Source organism: Lithobates pipiens, unplaced genomic scaffold, assembly GCF_037356315.1.
Source record: "Lithobates pipiens isolate NorthernLeopardFrog02 unplaced genomic scaffold, aLitPip1_a1.2 Scaffold_30, whole genome shotgun sequence".
Taxonomy (NCBI): Eukaryota; Metazoa; Chordata; class Amphibia; order Anura; family Ranidae; genus Lithobates; species Lithobates pipiens.
Window position 1 is genome coordinate 49,974,978 of NW_027507791.1, and position 25,681 is coordinate 50,000,658.

Sequence of the window (25,681 nt, forward strand, 5' to 3'; positions counted from 1 at the left end):
TCTGGATCAGGTCTTCTACTCCCTGCTCACCACTATCACTTGGTAACACTGAAGTCCAGCTTCTGCATTTAGAAGTGATAGCTTATCTCCCAGTAGTAAAATTTGTTAGAAGCCAGGGAAAGACCTTTTTGGCAGAATAGACTATGTGGGGTAAATTTATTAATGTTTTTGCTCAAGATATTTACCCAATGATCCACACATTTTTCTTATTGAATCTTGGGCAGTGCTGGATTACCAAATAAGCTGAGTCAGTGCCGCACCATTTAAGGGCCCGGCGACAACAGATTAAAATAATATTGATTTGAGCTCAAAAGAAAATTACTATGACGTTTTCTTAAATTGATTACAAAAAAAATAGAAAAAATGCATCAACTCAAAGAAATAAAACTTTTACATTAAAAGAGAAGAAGGGCCAAAACTCTTTTGGCTCTACTTCTCCTGTGGGTCACAGGAGTGCAGAACTATGGGCTAAAGCCCGCTGTCTGCTGTTGATCAAAGAGCAGGTCCAGGCTCTGTAGGGATTCCGACAATATTGTCAGGATCCACCCAGAATGACCCGCCTCTGAATGACCCGCTGAGAGCTTGAGCCAGCCTCTCCCGCCTCCTGCACAGTCTCACACTTAAGTAAGCACTGGAGTGACAGAGCAGAGAGCAGATGACTGAGCATTCTCAGTATTAGAGTTGGCAGGGGAGGGATGCCACCTCCCCCTAGGTGAGTATATTCACCTAGGTGAGGTCGGTCGGTCACCAGCCCTGCACTTTCCACATCTAGGTCACGAGCAGCACTTCCTCTGGGCGGTGTCTCCTCCTCTTGGTGTTTCACGGCAGCTCCCCCTGCGTCTCCTCCCTCCTTCTCCTCGGCGGCCAAAGGGATCACTTCTCCTCTCAGCCAATTGGGTGACGGTTCTCAGGACCTGCTTCCTAATTGGTGGGGAGGAGTATAAGGAAGACAATAGCGAATATTAATTTGCTATTGTCACACAAATGGGTGGGCTTGGGGTGCATTGCTCTGTGCCCCTGGCCAACACTTATTTGAAGCATATTAGAGGCTCAGGCTCAGGCTCTAATCACTTGCTTCTAAAAAAAAAAAAAAAAACAATAAAAAATAAATAATCTACATGCCCCGCATGTAGATTAGGGGGCCAGATGCATGGATAAGGGGGGGTGGCATTACTGGCTGCCACTGGTCATTACTCATGTCACAGCAATAATGAAAAACGTTCCTGCAGTACGTTTTACCAATATCCTTGTGACTTGCATAGAATTCTGTTAAATTAAAGAGGAAGTCAAGGCAATAAAAAAAAAAAGCACACCCTGTAAAGCAAAGGCATAATGAGCTAGTATGCATAGTATACTAGCTGATAATGAATAACTTACCTGAGAATGAAGCCCCCGAAGTGGTCCTCCGTCTTCCTCTTCGCCGCTGCCATGTATCCCGCTGTGATTCGCCGATGACATCACTCGCGGCATATCGCCGCGATCTGCGGCCTGCCCCAGTGCGCCTGCATGCCGCTGTCTACGATGCATGCACTGTAGACAGCGGTGGCTGTCTTCGGGTAAATATCTCCTAAACCGTGTAAGTTTAGGAGATATTTCTTGGACCTACAGGTAAGCAATCTAAGCTTACCTGTAGGTCAAAGTTGGTTGTAAGGGTTTACAACCACTTTAAGTCGCAAGCCGCAATGAAATTGACAGTGCAAATCGCACTGCTGTACTTCAGTGCCATTTTAAAGACGCACCGGTGTGAACCAGGGCAAAAATCTCATCTTCTTTCAGCTGTCAGTTTGTAAAAAAAAAAATTTGGGTCAACCTACAAACATGTAATGTACAGCAGTGGTGGTCATCTCTATCTAGTGGCCGACATGCATACTACCTAGTTCAATGATATCCTACTAGAGCTCATGCACAAAAAACCTCCATAAACCTGCCAGTGGAGCCCCGAGGATTCGACTACGTAGGGGCCTCCACATAGTTTAATCCAGCTCTGATCTTGAGTGGAGGATGTGTGAATTTTTGGTGAAATTTGAGTAAAAATATTGATATATAGACCCCACAGAATCTATCCTGACATAAAAATAACACCTGCTTCACATTAAAATTCCTTCTTATTCTTTACTGACATTAGATATGTTCATAACTGACTATGCTCACCTTGAATGACCACACTTACTACTGAACTTCTTTTCTGCATCCCATTGTATAGAGTTCTTGCTTCACAGGAATAATTTCCAGAATCCTCCAGTTGAGCCAATGGGATTATGTATTGATGAGATGAATTCAATTTCTGTACCTTCTTTTCATTCTGGTAGAACGCGAACTGCAGTTCGATGTCGTTTCTTAATGTGTTTATACGCGTGTTACATGTTAGAATAATTCTGTTGCCTTCTTTGGGGAAATCTGGGGTTGTTACCATTTCCGGGTGAGAGAAGAGCTCTGTGTAGACATTAATATAATTGAGCAAAATCAGTACACAATGGTAAATAGAATTCATTTTGCAGAGGGGTATGCAGGCCATACACGGTCGAATTTCGAACAAATTTTCTTTTCAAAATCAGAAAATTTGTTTTTTTTGTGATCCGATGATGCCACCATTGATTTTCGAAATTCGGCTGACCAAGCCTTCAATTTCACCTCATGTTGCTACAGAAAATAATTTTCGTGGCTCGGAATCTTCTTTTCTCTCCGTAAATTTTCTTTTCTTATTACATTTCTCACCCGATTCTCCCATCATTGATTAGAAAATCGTTTGTTTTTCAAAAAATTTCCAACATGTCCGATTTCTCAAATTTGATTTCCACACGAAAATCGGCTGTTGCTACAGTCCACTAATGGTGCGAAATTCATACGAAAATTCTTAGATACGATTTTCGAAAGAAAACCGTGTATGGCCGGCAGTAGTCTAGAGCAGTGTTTCTCAACTCCAGTCCTCAGGGCGCCCCAACAGGTCATGGTTTCAGGATTTCCCTCAGATGAAACAGCTGGGGTAATTACTAAGGCAGTGGAACTGATCAAATCACCTGTGCAAAATAAAGGGAAGCCTGAAAACATGACCTGTTGGGGCGCCTTGAGGACTGAAGTTGAGAAGTTGAGTTGAGAAACACTGGTCTAGAGCTTATTCTTCCTGTTGTATCGTGTCCTTTGTGTCCTTCTCACCTTGTATTTGGACATTTATGTTGTTACTCTTCTTAGGTAAACCATTGGATGACCTTCTGCCCTCACAGATATAATACCCAGAATCCTCCAGTTTGGCGAATAGGATTCCATATTTATTGGAAGAACCAAATTCCTGAACGTTCTGTCCATTTCTGTGGAAAGCAAACTCCACTTCTGTGGCTAATTCGAATTGACTATGGCTAGCGAGACAGGTCAGTGTAATATTGTCTCCTTCTGCTATTGGGTTTGGGGGCCCTTTGATTTCCAGGTCAGTGAAGGGTTCTGAAAGAGAGCAATAGAAATAAAATTCTTGGTTTGATGTTTCCTAAAGGATTGGAAGTAGAGTGCCATGTCCTGGGTAGAGATGAGTCTGGGTATGTTTAGACTAGGATCTGAACCCACGAGTGCAGGCCCCCCAGGAAGCTGTCACCGGTATTGGGTCAATCATCTGCAGGTCTGAAAACCTCGAAAATCATCTATAGTACTGGGTTTGGATTGATTTTTCAATTAACAAATAATGGTCAGTGAAATTTACAACACAAACATTGTTTAGATGATTTTTGAGGTCTCTTAAATTTAACCATTCATTCTGAACAATCATGGTATAGATTTTCAATTCTTAACCACTTGCCACTCACCCACATTACATTTTTTGCTGGTGGGCGACAGCTCCAGACTAAGAGACATACGGGTACACTGCGGCTTACTTTCTGGTTTTTGGGCATGCTGCACGCTTCCCCCCACTGATCTGTGCTGTGATTGGTCACAGCTCAAGTGTGTCAGGAGGTTACAGCCAAAACAGAACACATAGGATCTGGACATTTTCTTCCTTCCTGAGCTCTTTTCGTTCGGGGAAGAAATAAATCCAGATTCTGTGTGAGTACAAGCAGTACATATACTTCTAAGGCACATTTCACCCCTTTATTTCCCTCCACAGTTAACCCTTTGATTGTTCTGTCACCCAGCCAGTGTCATTAGTACAGTGACAATTTGCAGTTTTATCACTGATTACTGTATTAGTGTCACTAGCAATGTCAGTGCCAATCAGTTTGGAGTTGATTTACTAAAACCAGAGAGTACAAAATCTGGTGCAATTGTGCATAGAAACCAGCCAACCAACCAACCAGAGAAGCTGAATCATGGCTACCATGCACAACTGCACCAGATTTTTCACTTTCCAGTTTTAGTAAATAACCCCCTTAGTGTCCCTCCCAGCCAGTGTCAATTAGTCACACTATCACAGTCACACAATAACTCCCTAATCACCACCATTACTAGTATAGTGTCACCAAAAAGAAGTTTGGTTTTTATCACAGACATGTAGCAGAATACATTTTGGCCTAAATTTATGAAGACATTTGATTTTATTAGACATGTTTATTAACACAGAGTAGAAAATATGATTTTTCTTATTTCAAAATGCTCTGTCTTTTTTCATTTATAAAATAAAAAAATAAAAAAACAGTGGTTTCAAATAGGGATGGGCGAACGGTCTGGCTCGAGCATACGTTTGGCCTGAACTTTCGCTGTTCGGAAGTTCGACGAACAGCCGAACAAATGGAACTGCCCGAACCGTCAACAATGCATTGTGGCGCTGAACAGTGCATTGCAAGCCTTGATTGGCTGAAGCAGTGAAAGCTTTAGCCAATCGGGGCACAGAGCACTGTCAGAGTCAGGTTTGGACACTGTCATCATGACTTTATCCAATCATGGCTCATTCCCGCCCCACAGTATAAAAGTATTCTTTCAATGGCAGCCATTTTCAGTGTGATTTTGGCGTGGAGAGAGATAGAACAGGGCTCTGTTCAGTGCTGTTAGTTAGTTAGTGTGCTATACTGTGCAATTTTTCTTCAATTGTCAGTGTAGAATATTAGTTTAGTGTCAGTCTAGGGATAGTGTGAGTGTAGTGAGGAGGACCATCATTTAGCTTTGCATAGTGTGCAGCTAGAGTAGGGACTTATTGCATTATTGCCAGTTTAATGACATATAGTTCTGTGTCTGTTACTGCCAGTTTAACAACATATAGTTTTGTGCATTACTGCCAGTTTAACGCCACTTACTTCTGTGTGTGTTACTGCCAGTTTAACACATTATAGTTTTGCATGCGTTACTGCCAGTTTAACGCCATATAGTTCTGTGTCTGTTACTGCCAGTTTAATGCCATTTCGTTTTGTGCATTACTGAAAGTTAACACCACTTCTGTGTGTGTTACTGCCAGTTTAACGCCATATAGTTCTGTGTGTGTTACTGCTAGTTTAATGCCATATAGTCTTACGTGCATTACTGCCAGTTTAACATCATATAGTTCCATGTGTGTTACTGCCAGTTTAACGCCATGTAGTTCTGTATGTCACTGTACGTTTCACGCAATATATTGCAGTATATTATAGTGTATCTGTGGAGTGTGTCTTTGTAGTGTGAGTACTCAAATTAAAGTGCACCAAACACCTCTTTACATTGATTAAAGTGCATCTACATTTCAACTTCTTCTTTACATTTGCTTATAAGCACCGCCCCCCTCCCTCCCAATAATGCCTGGGAGGACAACAAGGAGAGGCAGACGTACCCTTGGCACTGTAAGGGGGCCAGCAACAAATATGTCCACAGGCAAAGGTGGACGTGGTGGTCACTCCTCAGGCAGGGCATAATTTCCTCTGTTTAGTGAGTTTGCCTGTGCTATCCAGCGTGCTTTCAGAATGGGCATTCAGTGCTGCAGGAGGTTTTGTTACTGATCATAGAACACATCTGTCCATAGACTCCGTGGACCGTTTGACTTTTATAAAAATGAATCAGTTCTGTATTACCAGCTATGAAACCCCTGAAGCTGATGTCACTGATCAAGTCTTTTTGGGATGTGGAATCTCTGCAGGACTTTGAGGCTGCCTAGCTTTGAGGGTTTTCAATCATTTAATCTGGAAGAATGTTTTTGGTATAGGTTTCATGGGCACAATTAACAACCAAAGACCAATTTTTCAGCACCTGTTTGACAGGCTCATATCATTGCAATTTTATACAACAAGGCTAATTCTTGCTTTCATCAAGATTACCTCTATAAGGTTAGGGAGGGAAGGCACCACTGACACCCAAAGACCAATTTTTATGCACCTGTTACTTCTATCCAAAGTCAAAGTGATACCAGAATGTATCCAAAATATCTCTAATCTTGTTCCCAGTGCACTACATTGTGACCTCATCATACACACTGGCTCCCAAATGTTACTGAGCAAAATAGAGGAAAATTTCATTTTGTCTTGGCTTTATTAATGCAGTTATCACTGCAGCAGATTCTAGACATGGTACAGATCTGCCACTTTACAGGTAGACTAAGGGGACCCCCAGGCACTATATTGGAAGGAATTTTTCATTTCTTTAAAAATAAAAAATAAATCACTGCTCCTTTAAAAATGAAGTTTTTCACAAACTTTTTTTTTATTGATACATGTCCCCCAGGCCAGGACCCGGACCCCTATAACCATTGTATGCCCAATTACTTACATATAAGCCTTCAAAATGGGCACTTTTGATTTTTGACGTTCAGGTCCCATTGACTTTAATGGGGTTCGTTATTTGGGTTTGAACTTTCGCAGTGTTAGAAAGTTCTGGTGCGAACCGAACAGGGGTTTGTTCGGCCCATCCCTAAATACCAACAAAAGTAGACGTGCAGAATGGATAAATGTGTTTAGTTTTGTATAGGGATGAGCCGTAAGTTTGACTCGAACATTGGGTGTTCATTTGCTCGCAAACAAACTGAACATATAGGGCATTCGCGACAAATTGGAGCGCCGCTGAATGCCCCATAATGCACTGCGAGATCACGGTGCATTGATGCCTGATGATTGGCCAAAGCATGCACCTGACCTGCACGCTTTGGCCAATCACAACATGCTCTGCTGTACCAGAATACCTGTCACCATCAGAGTACCTGTCACCATCAGATTACCCGAGTACCTGTTGCCATCAGAGTAAGCGAGTACCTGTCGCCATCAGAGCACCTGTCACCATCAGAGTGCCCAAGTACCTGTCACCATAAGAGTACCCTGAGTACCTGTCCCCAGCCCATCAGAGTACCCGAGTACCTGTCACCAGCCAATCAGAGTACCCGGTACCTGTCACCAGCCCATCAGATTACCCGAGTACCTATCTCCAGCTCATCAGAGTACCCTAAGTACCTGTCATCATCAGAGTACCCGAGTACCTGTCACCAGCCCATCAGAGTACCCGTCACCAGCCCAACAGAGTACCCATCACAAACCCATCAGAATACCAGAGTGTCACCAGTCCATCAGAGTACCAGAGTACCGGTGACCAGCCCATCAGAGTACCCAAGTACCTGTCACTAGCTCATCAGAGTACCCGATTACCTGTCACCATCCAATCAGAGAACCCGAATACCTGTCACCAGCCAATCAGAGTACACGGTACCTGTCACCATCCCATCAGAGTATACGAGTATCTATCCCCAGCTCATCAGAGTACCCAAGTACCTGTCACCAGCCCATCAGAGTACCCGAGTACCAGTCACCAGCACATCAGAGTACTCGAGTACCTGTCACCAGCCCATGCCCCATAGAATATATGGTGGGGTGCTTTCTTTTCAAAACAGTGCCATTTTGTGGGTGTTTCCATTGTCCTGGTGCTCCAGGACCTTCAAAAGTGTGATAGGTCATCAGGAAACTAAATGTGTAATTTATGCTCCTAGAACGCCTGATGGTGCTCCCTGAATGTTGGGTCTCTGTATGTGGACAGGTGTAAAAGTCTCACACATGTGGTATCTCCATACTCAGGAGAAGTATCAGAATGTGTTCTGGGGGGTAAATTTTGCTATGTACATGCTATGTGTTACAAATATGACAACTTTGTGTAAAAAAAATAAGTTTTTAATTTTCTTTCCATGTTTTTCAAAGACTTTTGGAAAAAAAAAACTGTTCAAAAGACTCATTATGCCTCATATAATATATGTTGGGGTGTTTGGTTTTCAAAATCACATCATTTTGTGGATAATTCCATTGTCCTGGTGCTCCAGGGCCTTCAAAAGTGTGATAGGTTGTTAGGAAATTGTATGTGGAATTTATGCTCCTAGAACGCCTGATGGTGCTCCCTGCATGTTGAACCTCTGTATGTGGCCATGCTGTGAAAAAGTCTCACACATGTGATATCACCATACTCAGGAGGAGCAGCTGAATGTATCTTATGGTGTAATTGGAAGTATGCATATGCTGTGTGTGAGAAATAACTTGTTATTATGACAATTTTGTAAAATAATAATAATCATTTCTTAAATTTCCCAAGAATTGTGGGAAAAAATTACAACTTCAAAAAACTTGCTATGCCTCTTACTAGATACCTTGGACTGTCTACTTTTCAAGAAAGGGTAATTTGTCTGGTATTTATACTATTTTGACATTTTAGGGCCTCAAGAATTGAGATAGGCAGTCGGTGCATCAGGTGCGATCGGGTGTGATCAATTTTCAATGATTTGCACCATAGCTTGTAAACTCTATAACTTTCACACAGACCAAATAATGTACACTTATTTGGGTTATTTTTACCAAAGATATGAAGCGGTATACATTTTGGCCCAAATTTATGAACAAAAATTACATATTTGCAAAATTGTATCACAGAAACTAAAAAAAGTGTTTTTTTTTTCAAAATTGTTGCTCTTTTTTCACTTATGTTGCAAAAAAAAAAATAAAAATAAATAAAAACATTGGGTGGGTACAGTGTTGCATGACTGAGTAATTGGCATTCAAAGTGTGAGAGCATTGGTCTCGGCAGGAAGGGTGTATAAGTGTCCTGTGTTGAAGAGGTTAACAAAGGAATTTGAAACGAAATAAATGTTTCCGTCATGCACATTTCTAACATCCACCATCCACATATACAGGTATCTCAAACCTTGAATTATACTTACCATTTATTTGAATATTTACCGGTTTGCTTCTCTTTTTCACATTACCGTTTAAAGTTTTTGCTTCACAATAATATTCCCCAGAATCCCCCAGCTGAGCCTGTTGAACTCCATATTGGTTAGATAAAGTGAACATCTGAACAGTCAGTTGATCTCTATAGAAAGCAAACTGAAGATCTGTCTGTCTGTGTGGGCTAAGACTCGTGTCACATGTCAGGGTCATGTGATCTCCTTCCAGCACCCGGTTTGGTGTCACCTTTATTTCAGGAGCTCTGAATAGTTCTGTAAAATACAAAGATCACACAGATTGGGCAAGTACTCTCCACATTATCAGCTCTATGCAGATAATGAATGTTGTGATGGTAAAACAGAAAGTGCAATGCTTTTAATATGTCTAGCGATGTGGAAAGGAGCTGTAGCATAGTGGCGGCACAGGTGTAGTTCCCCAAATTGGCCACTAGACAACGCCATGGTGAGGGTTGAGAACCTTGTAGTTAAAAATAGGCAATGTAGGTGCCTAGGTAGCCACTGGAGGTCCCCAGAATAGAGATTGGGGTGTACCATAGATAGTGAGAAAGGTTTCATCTAGTGGGAGCTTCTCTTTAGGGTAGAAGCAAGGAAAGAGAGGTACAGGATTTATGGGACTTTGCACATTCTTTTGGCCTTGGATGTAGGGCTCTGGGAAATCCCCCAAAATATGGGCTTTTCCTTGTTCCACCTCCCCTCTGCTTTTTTCTGTTTGCTACTACGGTATGTCCCCTCATTGTTGAGATGACTGAAAAAAAACATGAATATGTAAATCAACCATGTTTCAGTAAGAGGTAAAGGGCTGTCTTTGGGTAGACTCCAAATAAAAGTTTGACAATAATATAAGAAAAAAAATATTAACTAGTAACACGATTGAAATAATATGTAATATACAAGTTGTATATCAACATGTTAAATGGAATGGAACAATGGAATGGAATGGAACAATGGAATGGAATGGAAATATGTCCAAAGGGGTCTATCAAACAAGAAACAGTATCATTGTTTCCTGGACAAAAAACATGTTGCAAAAATGGATATCGAGGCTTACACACAATATAATATATATTCATCAGCAATTTTTTTTTCGCCAATGTCTTAATTTCTTTCCTAATGAAGCTTACACCAGAGGGCTATGATCAGGTGTCGAAATTTGGCAGAGTGTAGGTTGATCTAGTTACAGGGGAATCGGCTAATTTGGGAGTGTTTGTGACCAGCACAAGCACTACCTTTAAGGTCTAGCGTGATCACAGGGGGTACAAGTGGGAAACATGTAAGGAAGAGCCGTTGGGTTGAGGGAGGTAGGTCTGGAGGTGAGGGCGGAATGTGACCCCTGGGAAGGGGAAGGAAGGAAGGGAGAGGGGAAGGGAACTCTTTCTACTCCTAATGTCATTGTTAAGCCCCGTACACACGAGAGGACTTATCTCCGACAGACCTCCAAAGGAGTTCCGCCGGAGTTCCGCCGGAATTCCGACGGAGTTCTGGCGGACTTTTCGACCGAACGGACTTGGACACACACCATCACACCAAACTCCGACGGAGTCGAACATGATGACGTACGACTGGATTCGAATAAGGAAGTTCATAGCCAGTAGCCAATAGCTGCCCTAGCGTCGGTTTTAGTCCGTCGGAGTAGCATACACACGAGCGGATTTTTCGACGGGGACCGGGTCCGGCGGAGTTCCGTCGGGAAAATTTGAAGCATGCTTCATTTCTAAAGTCCGTCAGACTTTGGCGAATCAAAAGTCCGTTGCAGCCCACACACGATCGGATAGTCTGACGGACTCAGTCCGTCGGAGTTTGGATGTCGAAAAGTCCGCTCGTGTGTATGGGGCTTAAGATGTCTTCTGAAAACAAATCTTGTGCTGGGTGAGGCAACTATTGCCATAAAGCCTGGGGATGTATGGAATAGGCTACTAGTGGTGCTCGTTAGACCAGGCTGGTGGCCTCCCAGTAGTGCCTTAGGAAAGACTCTCAAAGGAGAATCCTATGCCCATATGCCAGGCAGCATACATGAAGGATATGCTCTTCAGCACAGGACTAGGCTGTGGTACAACAGAGTCATAAAGCACAACTACTGTAATAGGCACTGACTATATAATGAGCAAATATGGCTTCTTCCCATGTACAGATTGTATATAATTACAAAATATTGGTAAAAGCTAGGTTTTTAAGACATTAACACACATGTATAACATTATATACATCAAGCTGTTCTCTGTTACTTGTACATCTAGAAAGTATTACCTTTGACATTAATAAAAGCTTCTCCTAAATACTCTCCATAACTTGTATGGCGAAAGACCTCTTTTGTACAAGTATATTTAACAGATCTTTGCAGGATTATGTTTATAATACGTAATTCAGGATCAGATCCCCAGCTTCTTATTTGATTGTTATCCTTTTGAAATATACTCTTTCTTCCAGTATATCCGGGATAATGGTGACATCTTAGAGTCACATTGTCACCTTCATGAATGTAGAGAGGAGCCTGCAGGATCACCCAGTCTGAAACATTGAAATGGATTCAATTAGCATCACAGCAAGGTCTAACAATGATCTACCCCTTCCTACTATCTGCTTCCATCCAACTGATATTATGCAAGTACCAACCGGAGGAGACAGGTACCAAGATAGCAGCCTAGCTATCCTGGTCTTCACCTTATATACTATGGGTAAAGCTGTATATAATTTATTTTATATTTTTCCCTGCTCTTTATTTATGAAGGGATGGAGGTAAGGGGTCTTGTTTTGGAACTCCAGTCGACAGACCTCCTCTTGGCAATTTCCAGTTCCAGAAACCCTCTGCTAGTATTCAGGGGTGTAGCTGCCATTACGTAAACAAGACATTTGCCTTGGGTAGCATTTCCAGGATAGGACAGTACAGCTGACCCTGTTGTACCGGGCCCGACCAGCAGGGGGGCCCAGGCAACACCTGAACAGAGAACTAATTAATGTAAAAAAAAAAGAAAAATCCTCCAGCCACCATGACCAAACATTGTCCCCACCAACAACAAACCGCCGCCCAACCCCTGCCCCAGACCCCCTACCATACCCCCCCCCCCACGCCACCAAATTTTAACATTTTTTATTCCAATAGCTCAATGTGTTTATGTAGGTGGCGGCAGGGGGAGGGACTATTTCTCCTATATCAGGTGCGGAAGAATGTGAGAATGTCTCTTCCGTGCCTACGTCCTCTATAGTGCCTTCCCTGGCGCCACGGAGTGATTCCTCCCCCTCTGCTCTGTTCCTCACTTGGCCTGAGAGAAGAAGCAGTGAGGCGAGTGGTGGCTCTGGCGGGAGAAGAAAAAAAAAGGCATCTGACTGGAATAGTTTGTGGGCACTCGCACTTCAGTCCAGGCAGCAGCAGGATCAGGGAGGAAGTGACTCCTGGGGCTCGGCTAACACAGATATGTGCTTGCTTGGGGGGGAGGATTGAAGATCCATTACTACTGCAGCAGCATCTATACATTATGGCATTGGCGGCATGGGTGGAACTGTCTGCAGGTAGTACATGCGTTATGGGCCATAAAGCATGTGCTGCTTGCAGACAGTGCCACCCATGCCACCAATGCCATAATGTGCTGCAGGCAGTGCCACCCTTGACGCTAATGCCATAACACATGTGCTGCCAGCAGAGACAGTGCCCCCCCATGCCGCCAATGGCATTATTATTGGTCTGCAGCACAATATGGCATTGGCGGCATGGGTGACACTTTCGTCAGGCAGCACATGCGTTATGGCATTTGTGTCATGGGTGGCACTGTCTGCAGCACATTACAGCATGAGTGGCACTGTCTGCAGCACAATATGGCTTTGGCGGCATGAGTGCCACTGTCTGCAGGTAGCACATGCGCATGTGCTGCCTGCAGAGACAGTGCCACCCATGCTACCAATGACGTAATATGCTGCAGAGACCGTTTTAAGGCGGGGTCTGGGGAGGGACCAGGGGTGGAGTCTGAGGTGGGGCTGAAGGAGGGACCAGGGGTGGAGCTGAAGGGGGCCCCATCAGGTAGGTACGGGTACATCTGCATTGTCCCCCCAATGGAGATTTCTTGTTAATCACGCCACCCGCTGACCCAAAAAAAAAAATCGCTCTTGCCGACACGGAGGCTCTGTGCCTACTGCAGGCTCCTCCATTTATAGGGAAGGGGCGAGGCCACCTGCATACATCACCTGGTGGCACTGCTCCCTACTGACGACATGGACTGGTTTTTATTTTACATTCATCTGTCAGTGGGGAAGCGTGCTGACAGATGATACGTCATGGTTGTTAAGGACATGGGAGCCGCTGGCTTCCTGGCCTGCTGCTTAACAACCAGCTATTTCTTCACACAGAATTCGAAGCAGTCGAATCGATAATTTTTTTCGACCAATCCAAATTCTAATCATTCTGAAAAGTTGGAATTTGTTAGAAAATGTATAAACTAAACAAAAATTTTGTGAAAACGAAATGAATTCCATAACGAAACTAAATTAGTAACATTAAGAATCTATCCGAAATGAGGAAAAAAAAATCTTTTCTGCACATGCCTACAAACCCCGGGACAGGAACTGTGTTCCTGGCATTATTACCAGGTGACAATAAAGAAGAAAAAAGTGTAAAAAAAAAAAATGAAACAAATACAGCCACCACATCTAGGGAAAGGTAAGCTGCAATGCATTCAACTATTGTTTTTTGGTTTAGATACACTTTAAGCCAAAAGGGATCTGGGCGATTTCTTTATCTTAGTACAGTGGAACCTTGGTTTACGAGTAACGCGGTTAACAAGCGTTTTGAAAGACGAGCAACTTTTTTTTTTTTATTCTGACTCGGTTTGCGAGTGTTGTCTCCAAAACAAGCAAAATTCAAGCTAATGGGTGGGGCAGTACCGCATTTGGCCAGAGATGTGGTGTGCCAGGAACACTTGGAATGGTTTGGAGCCGTTCAGAGGCGTTCGGAAATACTCGGAATGACTCAGAAATACTCCATTCCTGAGTGTTTCCGAGCCTTTCTGAGTTTAGCCAAGCAGTCCCAAGTATTTCTGTGCCTCTCCGGTGCCCCCCCTCACCTCTGGCCACATGCGGTATTGCATGTCATAGAAGTCAATGCGGAACAAATTATCTTCGTTTCCATTGACTTCTATGGGGAAACTCGCTTTGATATGCGAGTGCTTTGGATTACAAGCATTCTCCTGGAACGGATTATGCTCGTAATACAAGGTTCCACTGTATAAGTTTCCCTTAAACATGCAGCCAATGCTGGAGTTTTCTGTAGAAATCCAAGAGTGATTAGTTGCCCGTTTGTACATACATCACTATGGAAAGGGTAAATATGTGGAGATGCCTATATAGGTGCCTGTTTAATGATATTGTATTGTATATTAATTATTCACTTGTTATATTGGTAGAAATAAAGAACCTCCTGAAGAAGACTGTGACCAGTTCCAAGTCAAAATGCATTGGGGTATTTCCCTACACTAAGTGGTTGTGTTATAACATGTAAAGAAAAAAAATTTTGGAACCCATAAGAAATTTTTTTTTTTGATGAAACGGAGATACATTTTACCTAGGATTGCAAATCTAGTAATATTGTAAAAAAGTTTACGAATCTTTATTGTCACACCAAAGCTCATATTTTAATCTTATCATGCTTATTCACTGTGACAGGTGTCATTTAGTGTTTTATAAGCAATAAAATATTTTGGAAAAAATGTATTTGATGTCTCTCAATTTGCTGCCTTAATATCCCACGGGGAACATTTTTCACATTTTCTTTCGTATAGATTTCTGGGATGTGCAGCCTCTTTTGAAACCCAGTAAAAATGTTCAAAAATTTGTCAGTTGCCCGTTTGTAAAGCTAAGATTGTATATAAGTATTGTAAAAATAAATATCCTTTTATAAACTTGTGAATTTAATGGAAAATACATTGACCAAAACCATAACAAATTCCCTGTACAGAATATTTACTCACCATTACTGACCTCCAGTCTGACAGGGTCACTTATGTCAGTATTGGAGCCTTTACACCAGTAATTCCCACTGTTACTTTGTGCTGCTTTTTCAATAACAAATCTTTGTCTTGTGTGTATCTGGTTATTATCCTTGTACCAGGTGTATCTCATATCTGCTGGAATAGGTGACCTCACATTACAGGTCATTGTTAGAGACTCAGTTGTGAAGATCTTGTCCCAGTTTGGGTTGAAGGTCACCACAGGTTTTACTGAAGATCCTACAAGGTAGCACATTGTACATGTCAAAGAATAGAGACAGTACAGAAAAAAAAGATGCAATCAAAGATCTGTAAGATTGTAGATTATACAGCCGTAGCCAAAAGGTTTGAGAATGACACAAATATTAATTTTCACAAAGCCTGCGGCTTCAGTGTTTTTAGAGGTAAATATATCTTGAATTGTTTGTTTCCATCAAAAGGAGCAATACAACAAAGGGATATAGCCAAACAGTACAAGAGTCGTGAAAACAATGACATTGGGGTCCACATAAGTAGATAAGAAAAATCACATTTAGCACTGTGAAAAGAATGGACAACCATTTCACAGACTTTATATAATAGAGCAAAAACAGAAAACATGTAGGACCAAAAAATACCAAGGAACAGGATGAAGTAAGGAAGAGCGAAAGAGAGAAAGTAGGGAAATAAAAAGGCCTAGGGAGGCCCAAAAAAGACAAAGAAAGAGCTTCAACACTCCCATGACCGGACAATAAAAAGGCAAAAGAAAATGTGTTATGCTGCGTACACACAACCGGACTTTCCGGCAAACTAGGTCCGACGGGATTAGTCCGTCGGACAATTCGATTGTGAGTGGGCTAATCCGTTCATTTTTCGGGAATGAAATCCGACGGACCTAGAAATAGAACATGTTTCAAATCTATCCGACAGACTCAATTCCGATGGACTCAAATCGGCAAAACCGTTCGTCTGTGTGCTGGTCCGACGGACCAAATACGACGCAAGAGCAGCTACTGGCTATTGAACTTCCTTTTTTTGTCCCCTTTACTTCACCACGTTCAAAATGAACGGACTTTCGAACGGACTTAGTCCATTCATATGTGGCCAAGGCCGTTCGTTCGGAAAGTCTGTCGGAACTCGGCCAAAAGTCCTATGGGAAGACCGTCGGACCTAGTGTGTCGGAAAGTCCGGTCGTGTGTATGCGGCATTAGAATTTGAAAAAATATGATAATAGACTGATCATACCATATCTTTAAGCATGGCAGAGGTGGAGAAGTCAAGCCACACACACCATAGGATTTTGAATTTCCCAAAAGTATCATTATCCAGCGCAAGCATCTCCTCCATCCGCATGATATCATTGAGACTTCCAGTGACAGAATAGGGTCCCACAATGCACTTAGCATGGACCTCATGTATACACTTGCTAACTCTTTCCACTCTAAGTACCATGTGGCTAAGCTATGGGTCTCCATAACATTGATTTAGTACCGGTTGATTTGGGAAACCGACCACTAGGGAGGAAGCCAGAACACTGATGGCCCTGTCACCTACACTAGGTACCTCTGGTGCTCCAAATTTTTGGGGGGCGCAAACAAACTGAAAAATTCTGGGAAAAAAAACATCAATTGCAGCCTCACTGTGCCCATCAAACGCAGCCACTGTGCCCATCAAACACAGCCACTGTGCCCATTAAACCCTGCCATGGTATCAAAAAACGCAACCACTGTGCCCAAACTGTGCCCATCAAATGCTGCCACTGTGCCCATCAAACTGTGGCCATCAAACACAGCCACTGTGCCCATCAAATGCTGCCACCGTGCCCATTAAACTGTGCCCATCAAACGCAGCCACTGTGCCCATCAAACACTGCCCCTGTGCCATCAAACGCAGCCAATGTGCCCATCAAACTGTGCCCATCATATGCTGCCAATGTGCACATCAATCTGTGCCCATCAAACGCTGCCACTGTGCCCCATCAAACACTGCCAATGTGCCATCAACCGCTGCCACTGTAATGATCAAATAGTGCCACTGTGACCCCCGCCTGCTCGCCGTTTGCCTGGCACTTACCCTGTCTAGGTATGGCAGTGGGTGATGGCGGCGAGCGGTGGGACCTTGCAGCAGCTCCTGTGTCCTCCTTGCGTCTCCTCCCCTCCTCCCAATAGGCGTCCAATCGTAGCGCCTGTCGTTTCAGCCAATCAGGTGACAGGTAACAAACCCAAGCACCTGATTGGCTGAGAGACAGTTCAGTGTTAGGAAAAAGAATATTAATTTGCTTTTTTAACACACCTGGGTGAAGCCTATTAGAGCCTATGGCTCTAATCAAATGCTTAAAAAAACACACCCGCTGCTGGAATTCAGATGCCTGGTGAATGAAAAGGGTCCGGATACCTGAATAGGGGGTGGCTACAGCAGCAATGGATAGATTCATGCATGCATGAATCTATCCATTATGCACGGGGGGGGGGGGGGTAGCTGGATAGAGGGGGCAGTGCTCGTGAGCCCTTAATGGACACACCGCCATTGGTACCACGCTTTATGACTGGACTAATTTGTGGTTACCCTTAGCAACTGCAATCTTCCACCGATTTGCCATGTCAAGTTAACCTTTTAGTAGTGGTTTTACATATCTCATGTGTGCTTTACTGACCCTAGTTCTTTCATATGTCTTGTACCATCATGCACCCCTTTAACAAACTTCAGACCAGGCTTCTAACAGTTGATGCAACATTTACTGAAACGCTTTGGCAATACAGTCCAGTGTGAACAAATACATTAGCGTGTCCCCTAACTATCTCTATTACACTACCCAGGCATACCTGGGTAGTGTAAAACCTGGTGTTCTCCAGAACTGGGCATATCTCCAGACTCCCTGTGCTTTTTGATGGACTACTAGGTGCAGCAGTTCTCCTCTGCAGACGTGGTAACATTTTCCTGAGTAGGAACATCGGAGAGTAGCTGAAGATCACATCCTTAGGCTTGTTCTGTCTTTCTCCCATGCAGGCAGCAGTAGCCCATTTTACAGAACCCTTTCCCCCTTTTATTTACAGTGAAGGGGAGAGGGCAGGGCCCACAAAAAACTGGGAAACCGCAGAAACAGTATTAACCCCTTCATAGCCTGAGCCAGCCAACTGCCCAACTAACATACTGTAGGCAACCTGCCTACACTAGGGCCATTCCTTCCACTGACCACAGATGAACTGGTTTAAGTAGGGTTTCCTCAAGACGTAAAATGTATCTTAGGGGTTCCTCTGGGGAAAAAAAGAATGAGAAACGCTGATCTAAAGGATGATTAAAAAGTTTATTGCAAAAGGAACAAGTTTTGCTATATACCACACAAAAAGAGAGGAAATTTAGGCAGAAAAGAGAAACAGAGGGATTTAGTTACAAAAGCCGGACTGTCCCTCCCAATGAGGGACCACTGAGAGCTAGGCATAGGAAAATTCATTCCAGTACGTCATGTTCACTTACCTGTTTTCCCCACAATCAGCACTGTAAAAGAAACAAAAATAAGTTTAATAAGAAAAATCTAATTAATGTAATTAATACATTGGAGTGTTTCTTTCACAGTAGAGAGTGAAGTGTCTAGGTCCTCATCTTTAAAATAAAAATATGTATTACCTTTTTCTTTAACTATTTTTTCTGCCACTCTTCCTCCTGCTCGTGCATGAAAAACTTGTTTTTAAAACAACCTCACACGTCCGTCTTTGCATGCACTCTATGATTGATGTGTCAGCATTGTCACCCTCTATGAACGTTCCCATACAGAGATACAAATAGATGTGCCATTAACACTACATATTGTCACACATGGGCGTGTGCGGCCACAAGAAGTGCTAGTATAATGTGTTAAACAGACATGCCTGGCTTTCAGGGAAGTTTACAAGCATTATGGAGGGACAGAGAGGACAACCATTCTTACAAAACATGAAGGAGGCCATCTATATCAAACTGGAACAACCACCCTAAATAGGGCTGAGGGCCTTTTGCACCACCTGTCTTCCATATGTTAGGCATTTTTACCATCTCTACCCTACTTTTTGATAATAATTCACACATTCAGCCATGTCATTTGAAGACCTATGAAGCCTTTTTGGCATCAAGAATGGAATTATGTAATGAGAACAGGGTGGTTCCACAACTTTCATGCCTCCCATCTTGTTCTTGGCCAATGACACAGTCCATGGTGATTGTATGAAGGTGTCTGTGCTCCATTTGTGGATATAACTGTTGGGGTATCTTCCTGACACTAGAAGGGTGAAGAACTGAAGACGTGCCTTGGAGAAGTTATGGAACAAGTCGAGTTGAATGTGACCATCATCACACTTTTTCTTGTAGGTATTAAGTCCTCAAGCTCACCAAGCATTTAACCTTGATGCATTAGGCTTCAGTGTTTAGGTGGAGGTGGAAGACACAGGTGCACCGTCCGGACCCACTGGCAGTAGGCTTGTGCAATTCGTTTCGTAACGAATCGGAATTCGGCCGAATTTTGCATCTTTCGGACATTCGGATGCATCCGAATGTCCGAATAAAAAAATAACAAATTACAACGAATACGAAAGAAATATAATGAATGAATTCGAATGAATTTGACGCGATTCGAAATTATTTCAACTGCATTCGAAATGATTTCAACATGATTCGACATTATTTCAACCACATTCAAAAATATTTTGTGACCCGAATTTAGGGCCATGTATCTCGGGGTCACTTGGTGCTAGACACTTCAAATTTGGATATGTTGTAGTGTTAGTATTATTGTGTTTGCATACCAAATTTGGGGTTTCTAGCTATAAGTGACCCCGAGATATGTGGCCCCAAATTCGGGTCGCAAAATGTCATTCTCTGCTCTAATAACTAATAACATTTTGCGACACGATTTTGGGGCCACATATCTCGGGGTCACTTATAGCTAGAAACACCAAATTTGGTATGCTACACAATAATACTAGCACTACAACATATCCAAATTTTAAGTGTCTAGCACTAAGTGACCCCGAGATACATGGCCCTAAAGTCGGGTCACAAAATATTTTCGAATGTGGTTGAAATAATGTCGAATCATGTTGAAATCATTTCGAATCCATTCGAAATTATTTCAACATGATTCGCCATTATTTCAACTGCATTCGAAATGATTTCAACATGATTCAACATTATTTCAACCGCATTCGAAAATATTTTGTGACCCGACTTTAGGGCCACGAATCTCGGGGTCACTTGGTGCTAGACACTTCAAATTTGGATATGTTGTAGTGCTAGTATTATTGTGTTTGCATACCAAATTTGGTGTTTCTAGCTATAAGTGACCCCGAGATATGTGGCCCCAAAATCGGGTCGCAAAATGTTATTAGTTATTAGAGCAGAGAATGACATTTTGCTACCCGAATTTGGGGCCACATATCTCGGGGTTACTTATAGCTAGAAACCCCAAATTTGGTATGCAAACACAATAGTACTAGCACTACAAAATATCCAAATTTGGAGTTTCTAGAACCAAGTTACCCCGAGATACATGGCCCTAAAGTCGGGTCACAAAATATTTTCGAATGTGGTTGAAATAATGTCGAATCATGTTGAAATCATTTTGAATCCGGTAGAAATATTTTCGAATTTGGTTGAAATATTTTCGAATGTGGCCGATTTTTCGAATTCGGTAGAAAACTAAACGAAATCCGAAAACGAATTTGAGGAAGTTAACGAATATAACTAAACGAAATTAAGGAATTAACGAATTAAAACTAAACGAAACTAAACGAATTTTTTCCTTTTGCACATGTCTAAGTCTGGCAGCAACCTAGAAAATAGGGTTGAGCTGAACATCCCCCGGTTTGGTTTGCACCAGAACTTGGGAACAAGCAGAAGATTTGTATGAGCACGCGAACACCGTTAAAGTCTGTGGGACACAAACATGAAAAATCAAAAGTGCTTATTTTAAAGGCTTATATACAAGTTATTTCCATAAAAAGTGTATGGGGACCTGGGTCCTGCTCCAGGAGACATGTATCAATGCAAAAAAAAGTTTTAAAAACTGCATTTTTTTTCAGGAGCAGTGATTTTAATAATGCTTAAAGTGAAAGAATAAAAATGAAATATTCCTTTTAAATATTGTGTCTAGGGGGTGTCCTTAGTATGCCTGTAAAGTAGCGTATTTAGAACAGTACCACAGCAAAAGGACATTTCTAAAGGAAAAAATGTAATCCAAAACTGCTTGCGGCTTTAATATATTGTCGGATTATGGCAATATAGATAAAAATCATTGAAAAAAAATGTAACGAGGACCCAAATCCTACCCCAGAGGACATGTATCAATGCAAAAAAAGTTTTAAAAACTTCCGTTTTTTTCAGGAGCAGTGATTTTAATAATGCTTAAAGTCAGAGATTCGAGGGAAGCAGAGACCTAAACCAACTCCCTAGGACTTTATAACACACGATTCTCTCCCTGACAGCCCCAGCACCCCTGCAGGACCTGCGGTGCATATCAACATCCAAAACAATTATCAAAAATCCACTCAGTGGTCCCTAACAAACTACCTCCTCTGGGTATGGGAACAGGGCGCAATGTCACAAAATGGCGCACAGCCAAAGCGTGCTCCTTCAGACATCCCTGATCCAGCAGCCTCTCCTACAGTGACTTCAGAGCAGAGTGAGTACACCCCTCATCTCACTAATGCTGACCTGGAGGACAGTCTGTCCACTATGTATGACAGACTAATACATCAATTCCAGGTGGAATTACACAAATCCACCAACACTCTGACCCAGGAGATTGCAGCACTAGGGGGGCGGACAGGCATTTTAGAAATCAAACATGATGAATTGCATCCTGCCTATGTAGACCTCCGCAATGATCATGAGGTCCTCTCAGACACAGTTCAATTGCAAAATCACCTTGAAGATCTAGACAACCGTAACAGAAGAAACAACATCAGGGTCCACAGAGTGCCAGAAACAGTCACTGACTTATCAGAGGCCATTAAGAGACTGTTTCACTCCCTGCTCCCAGACCAGCTTGAGGCCTCATTCATATGTGACAGGATACATAGAGCCTTAAGACCCAAACCGCCACTTGAAAAAACCCCTAGGGACATTGTGATGTGCCTGAAAGACTTTCTAGTGAAGGAGGAAGTCCTGAGAGCATCTCTTATCACCCCTCACATCCATCTAGATGGGATTGCGGTTCAAATATACCTGGACATCTCGCCAGTGACCCTGGAGAAAAGGAGACGGATGAAAGAGGTCACTTCAAACCTACAATCGGCTAGGATCTGCTACAGATGGGGGTTTACGTTTAAGCTTTCGATCCCCCATAATGGCACCACCTATATCACTACTACTATCACTGAAGGCAAGGAAATCCTTACAAAACTGGGCCTCCTGGAACCTCAAAGTGTGTCAAGGCTCCCTTCCACTCTCCTCCCAACCCTAATCTGGGCTACCCCATCACCTCGATGGGAAAGGAGGAACCGCCAACGCTCCAGAGATCAGGTGGCCTGATGCTGGCTGGTAAGAAGTGATCGTTACACATCCTACACACGGAGGATAGTTGGAATTGCAGTACATTTTGTAAAAAATTTTCTATTATTCACTATTTTTGACATTGAACTTAGCATTTTGGTCTCTTACGCCCTGGCAAGTGTCTCTTCTCCCCCGCTTGAACAACTCCCCACCACAGCTGCTCTTAACAAAATATATATCTCTCTCACCTTTTATCTGAAGGGAGTGACCCCAGGTTTATCCACTTACCTCCCCCCTTAACTTCCCCCTTTTCTTCTTCCCTACAAGTGGGAATTCAAGTGTATTGGACTAGATAGTCCACTCAATTTGGATATGCAGGTCAGGGTCTGGTCTCCCCATTCTGGCCCCTTAGAGTTTGGTTACTTACTATTGTTTTAAGGTTTTGTTTTATATGTTTTCTATGTTTTTTTCCATGTTGCTGAGCTAAGAGAGATGGTCACTAGTACTGTTAAGGAATACTTACATATGTGTTATAAGATACTCAGGGGTTCAGAGCCACGTTCCCCGACCTCTATGGCAGCCCCACAGTGTTAGACTCCTATATAGTTAAGCCAAACCTTTGGCCCCGTGAACGGGCTATCACACTTAAACTACCAGAGATATCACAACTAGGATGGGTCTGTGAATAATATCTGACAATATGAGAAGCTTTAACTTCCCACAAAAGTGGAGGAAGGCTTTTAAGTACTGTAAAAATATTGGGGCAGATATCATTCTGATGCAAGAGACTTCTCTACTACTCACCTAAAATTCTTTAATAAATCTTATAAACAACACTTTTTTACAACTTTTGAGTCCAAGACTAGAGAAGTTGCAGTCTTTATCAAAAATACCATGTCATTTAATATTAAGCATATATACAAGGATCCTGCCAGCAGGTTCCTGATCCTTCAGGATGAGATACAGGGATGTGCACTGACTATTGCAAATAACTACACCCCTAACAAGTCACAAAGCTCCTTCTTCAGATCCTTTTTTCAGGTGTTGGATAGGTACAATTCATACATGTTGGTTGGGGGGACTTTAATCTAGTAGCTTGGACAAGAGTAAAGCTTGGACCGGAGTAAAGTGGTAAGCATGGCTAATGCCTTCCCAAAGTCCTTACTGGGATCACTATGGACTCCCCAACTAATTGATGCATGGATAGCCTTAACTACGGGAGCGAGGGCGTTCACTCATTACTCTGACCCTCATGACAGCTACGCCAGACTAGATTATATCTTCAGCTCCCCAATCCTACTCGCTAACTCGTCCTCAGCTGCTATACACACCTGCACCTGGTCAGATCACCATATGGTGTCTTTCCATACATCCCATATAAGACTCTCCCCCATGACAGCCTCCTGGAGACTGAATGATTCCCTGCTAGCAGACCCTGAGATAACCTTGCAAATAGTGGACCAGTGAGTTGAATATTTCAGGCTAAATGATGTGGATGAAATATCCCCTTCCATATTATGGGCAGCACATAAGGCGGTCCTTCAAGGCCGCCTAATAGAATTGCCAACCATCAAGAAATGTCAAAAGACGACCAAAATGAAAACTCTTACCCTAGATCTAAGTAAACTATACCATACTCATATCCAATCTCACTCTCCAGAAATACTACGACAGATTAATCAAAAAAGATTGGAATTGGATAGGATCCTCTCAGAACAAACAGAGAAATCCATACGCTGGTCTAAGACATGGTTCCTGCACCATAGTAACACTGCCTCAGCCATGTTTACGTGCAAACCTCATAAATCCCTTCAGCCGACACATGTCTATAATTTAAGAAATAGATCAGGCCAAATAGTATCACATCCTAAGGAGGTCCTACAAATATTTACATCCTTTTACCAATTACCAATTCTTATTGTCATCCCCTGAATCCCCCCCCCCCCCCCGCGCCCCAAATGGCCTGGATTCATGGCTGAGCTCTCTGTCCCTCCCATCATTATCGCAGTTACACAGCCTGAATGGCCCTTGCACAGAAAAAGAGATCATCTCAATCATTAAATCCTTAAGGCCCCTGGCCCAGATGGATACACCTCATTATATTATAAAAAATTTGCAGGCACGCTTGCCCCTAAACGAACAAAACATATTAACCATAATCTACAAGGTAACAAACTCCAAGACGACATGCTCTTCACAAATATGACACTCATCCCCAAACCCAATAAGGGCCATACCCTCCCACAAAACTACAGACTGATATCTGTTCTCAATAATTATCTTAAAATACTAGGCCGAGTATTAGCATATCGACTAGCACCCATTATCTCTACATTAACAGGCCCAGAACAAACTGGCTTTATCCCCACAAGACAAATTACAGATAACATTAGCCTAGCTGCTAATATAATTCAGGACGCAGACCTTTTTTCCCACAAAGTACTGATTCTAGAGCTAGACATACATAAAGCTTTTGATAGCGTCCTCTGGTCTTATATTGACACTGTTCTTGCTAAATTTGTGTTTTCTGTAGAACTCATAAATGGATTTAGAGCCCTTTATCATAATCCCAACACCTGAATCAAGTTGCCTGGCTGTTCCTCTGAGTATTTCCCCCTGGGCAGGGGAACAAGACAAGGCTGCCCTCTGTCGCCCCTGATTTTTGTCCTGGCAATAGAACCTTTGTCCAGGGCAATTATCATGGACCCAAACATTAAAGGCTACCAGAAAGGAGAGGAAGAATTTAAAATGACTTTGTACTTAGACGACGTACTTATATTTTTACCAGACCCAGTGGTGTGTCTCCCTAACCTGCTATCTACCTTACCGAAATTTCGCACCCTTTCTAGACTGGAAGTCAATCTGGCAAAATGCTCCGCACTCCCAATCAATATCCCCAAATGTATAATGGCCAACCTCAGGGATTCCTTTGGTATCACCTTCACAGACAACACTCTTCAATATTTGGGTGTACGCCTGGCCCCCTCTCTTCATGCAACTTATAATGCTAACTACCCTCAAGCCTTCTCCAAGGTTAAACAGTGGCTGCACCTATGGTCAACTTTTCCTATCTCCCTGATGTGAAGAGTTCCGGCCATCAAAATGTGCATCCTCCCAAAACTATAATACCTCTTTAGAGCCCTTCCCATTTACTGTACATGTCCCGCCAAACTATCGAACT

The 25,681-nt window shown here is 42.7% G+C and overlaps 1 protein-coding gene across 1 annotated transcript in view; it reads right to left on the reverse strand.

Moving 5' to 3' along the window:
- Positions 1–2,131: 2,131 nt before the first annotated feature.
- Positions 2,132–25,681, reverse strand: part of LOC143942200 (high affinity immunoglobulin gamma Fc receptor I-like) — a 114,219-nt gene continuing 90,669 nt past the window's right edge. Inside the window, exons 2-7 of the mRNA XM_077463453.1 lie at positions 18,514–18,534; positions 15,043–15,300; positions 11,336–11,596; positions 9,065–9,343; positions 3,154–3,435; positions 2,132–2,433 (exon numbers count right to left, since the gene is read on the reverse strand). Coding sequence (XP_077319579.1) covers positions 2,132–2,433; positions 3,154–3,435; positions 9,065–9,343; positions 11,336–11,596; positions 15,043–15,300; positions 18,514–18,534 — 1,403 coding nt within the window. The remainder of the gene's footprint in view (positions 2,434–3,153; positions 3,436–9,064; positions 9,344–11,335; positions 11,597–15,042; positions 15,301–18,513; positions 18,535–25,681) is intronic.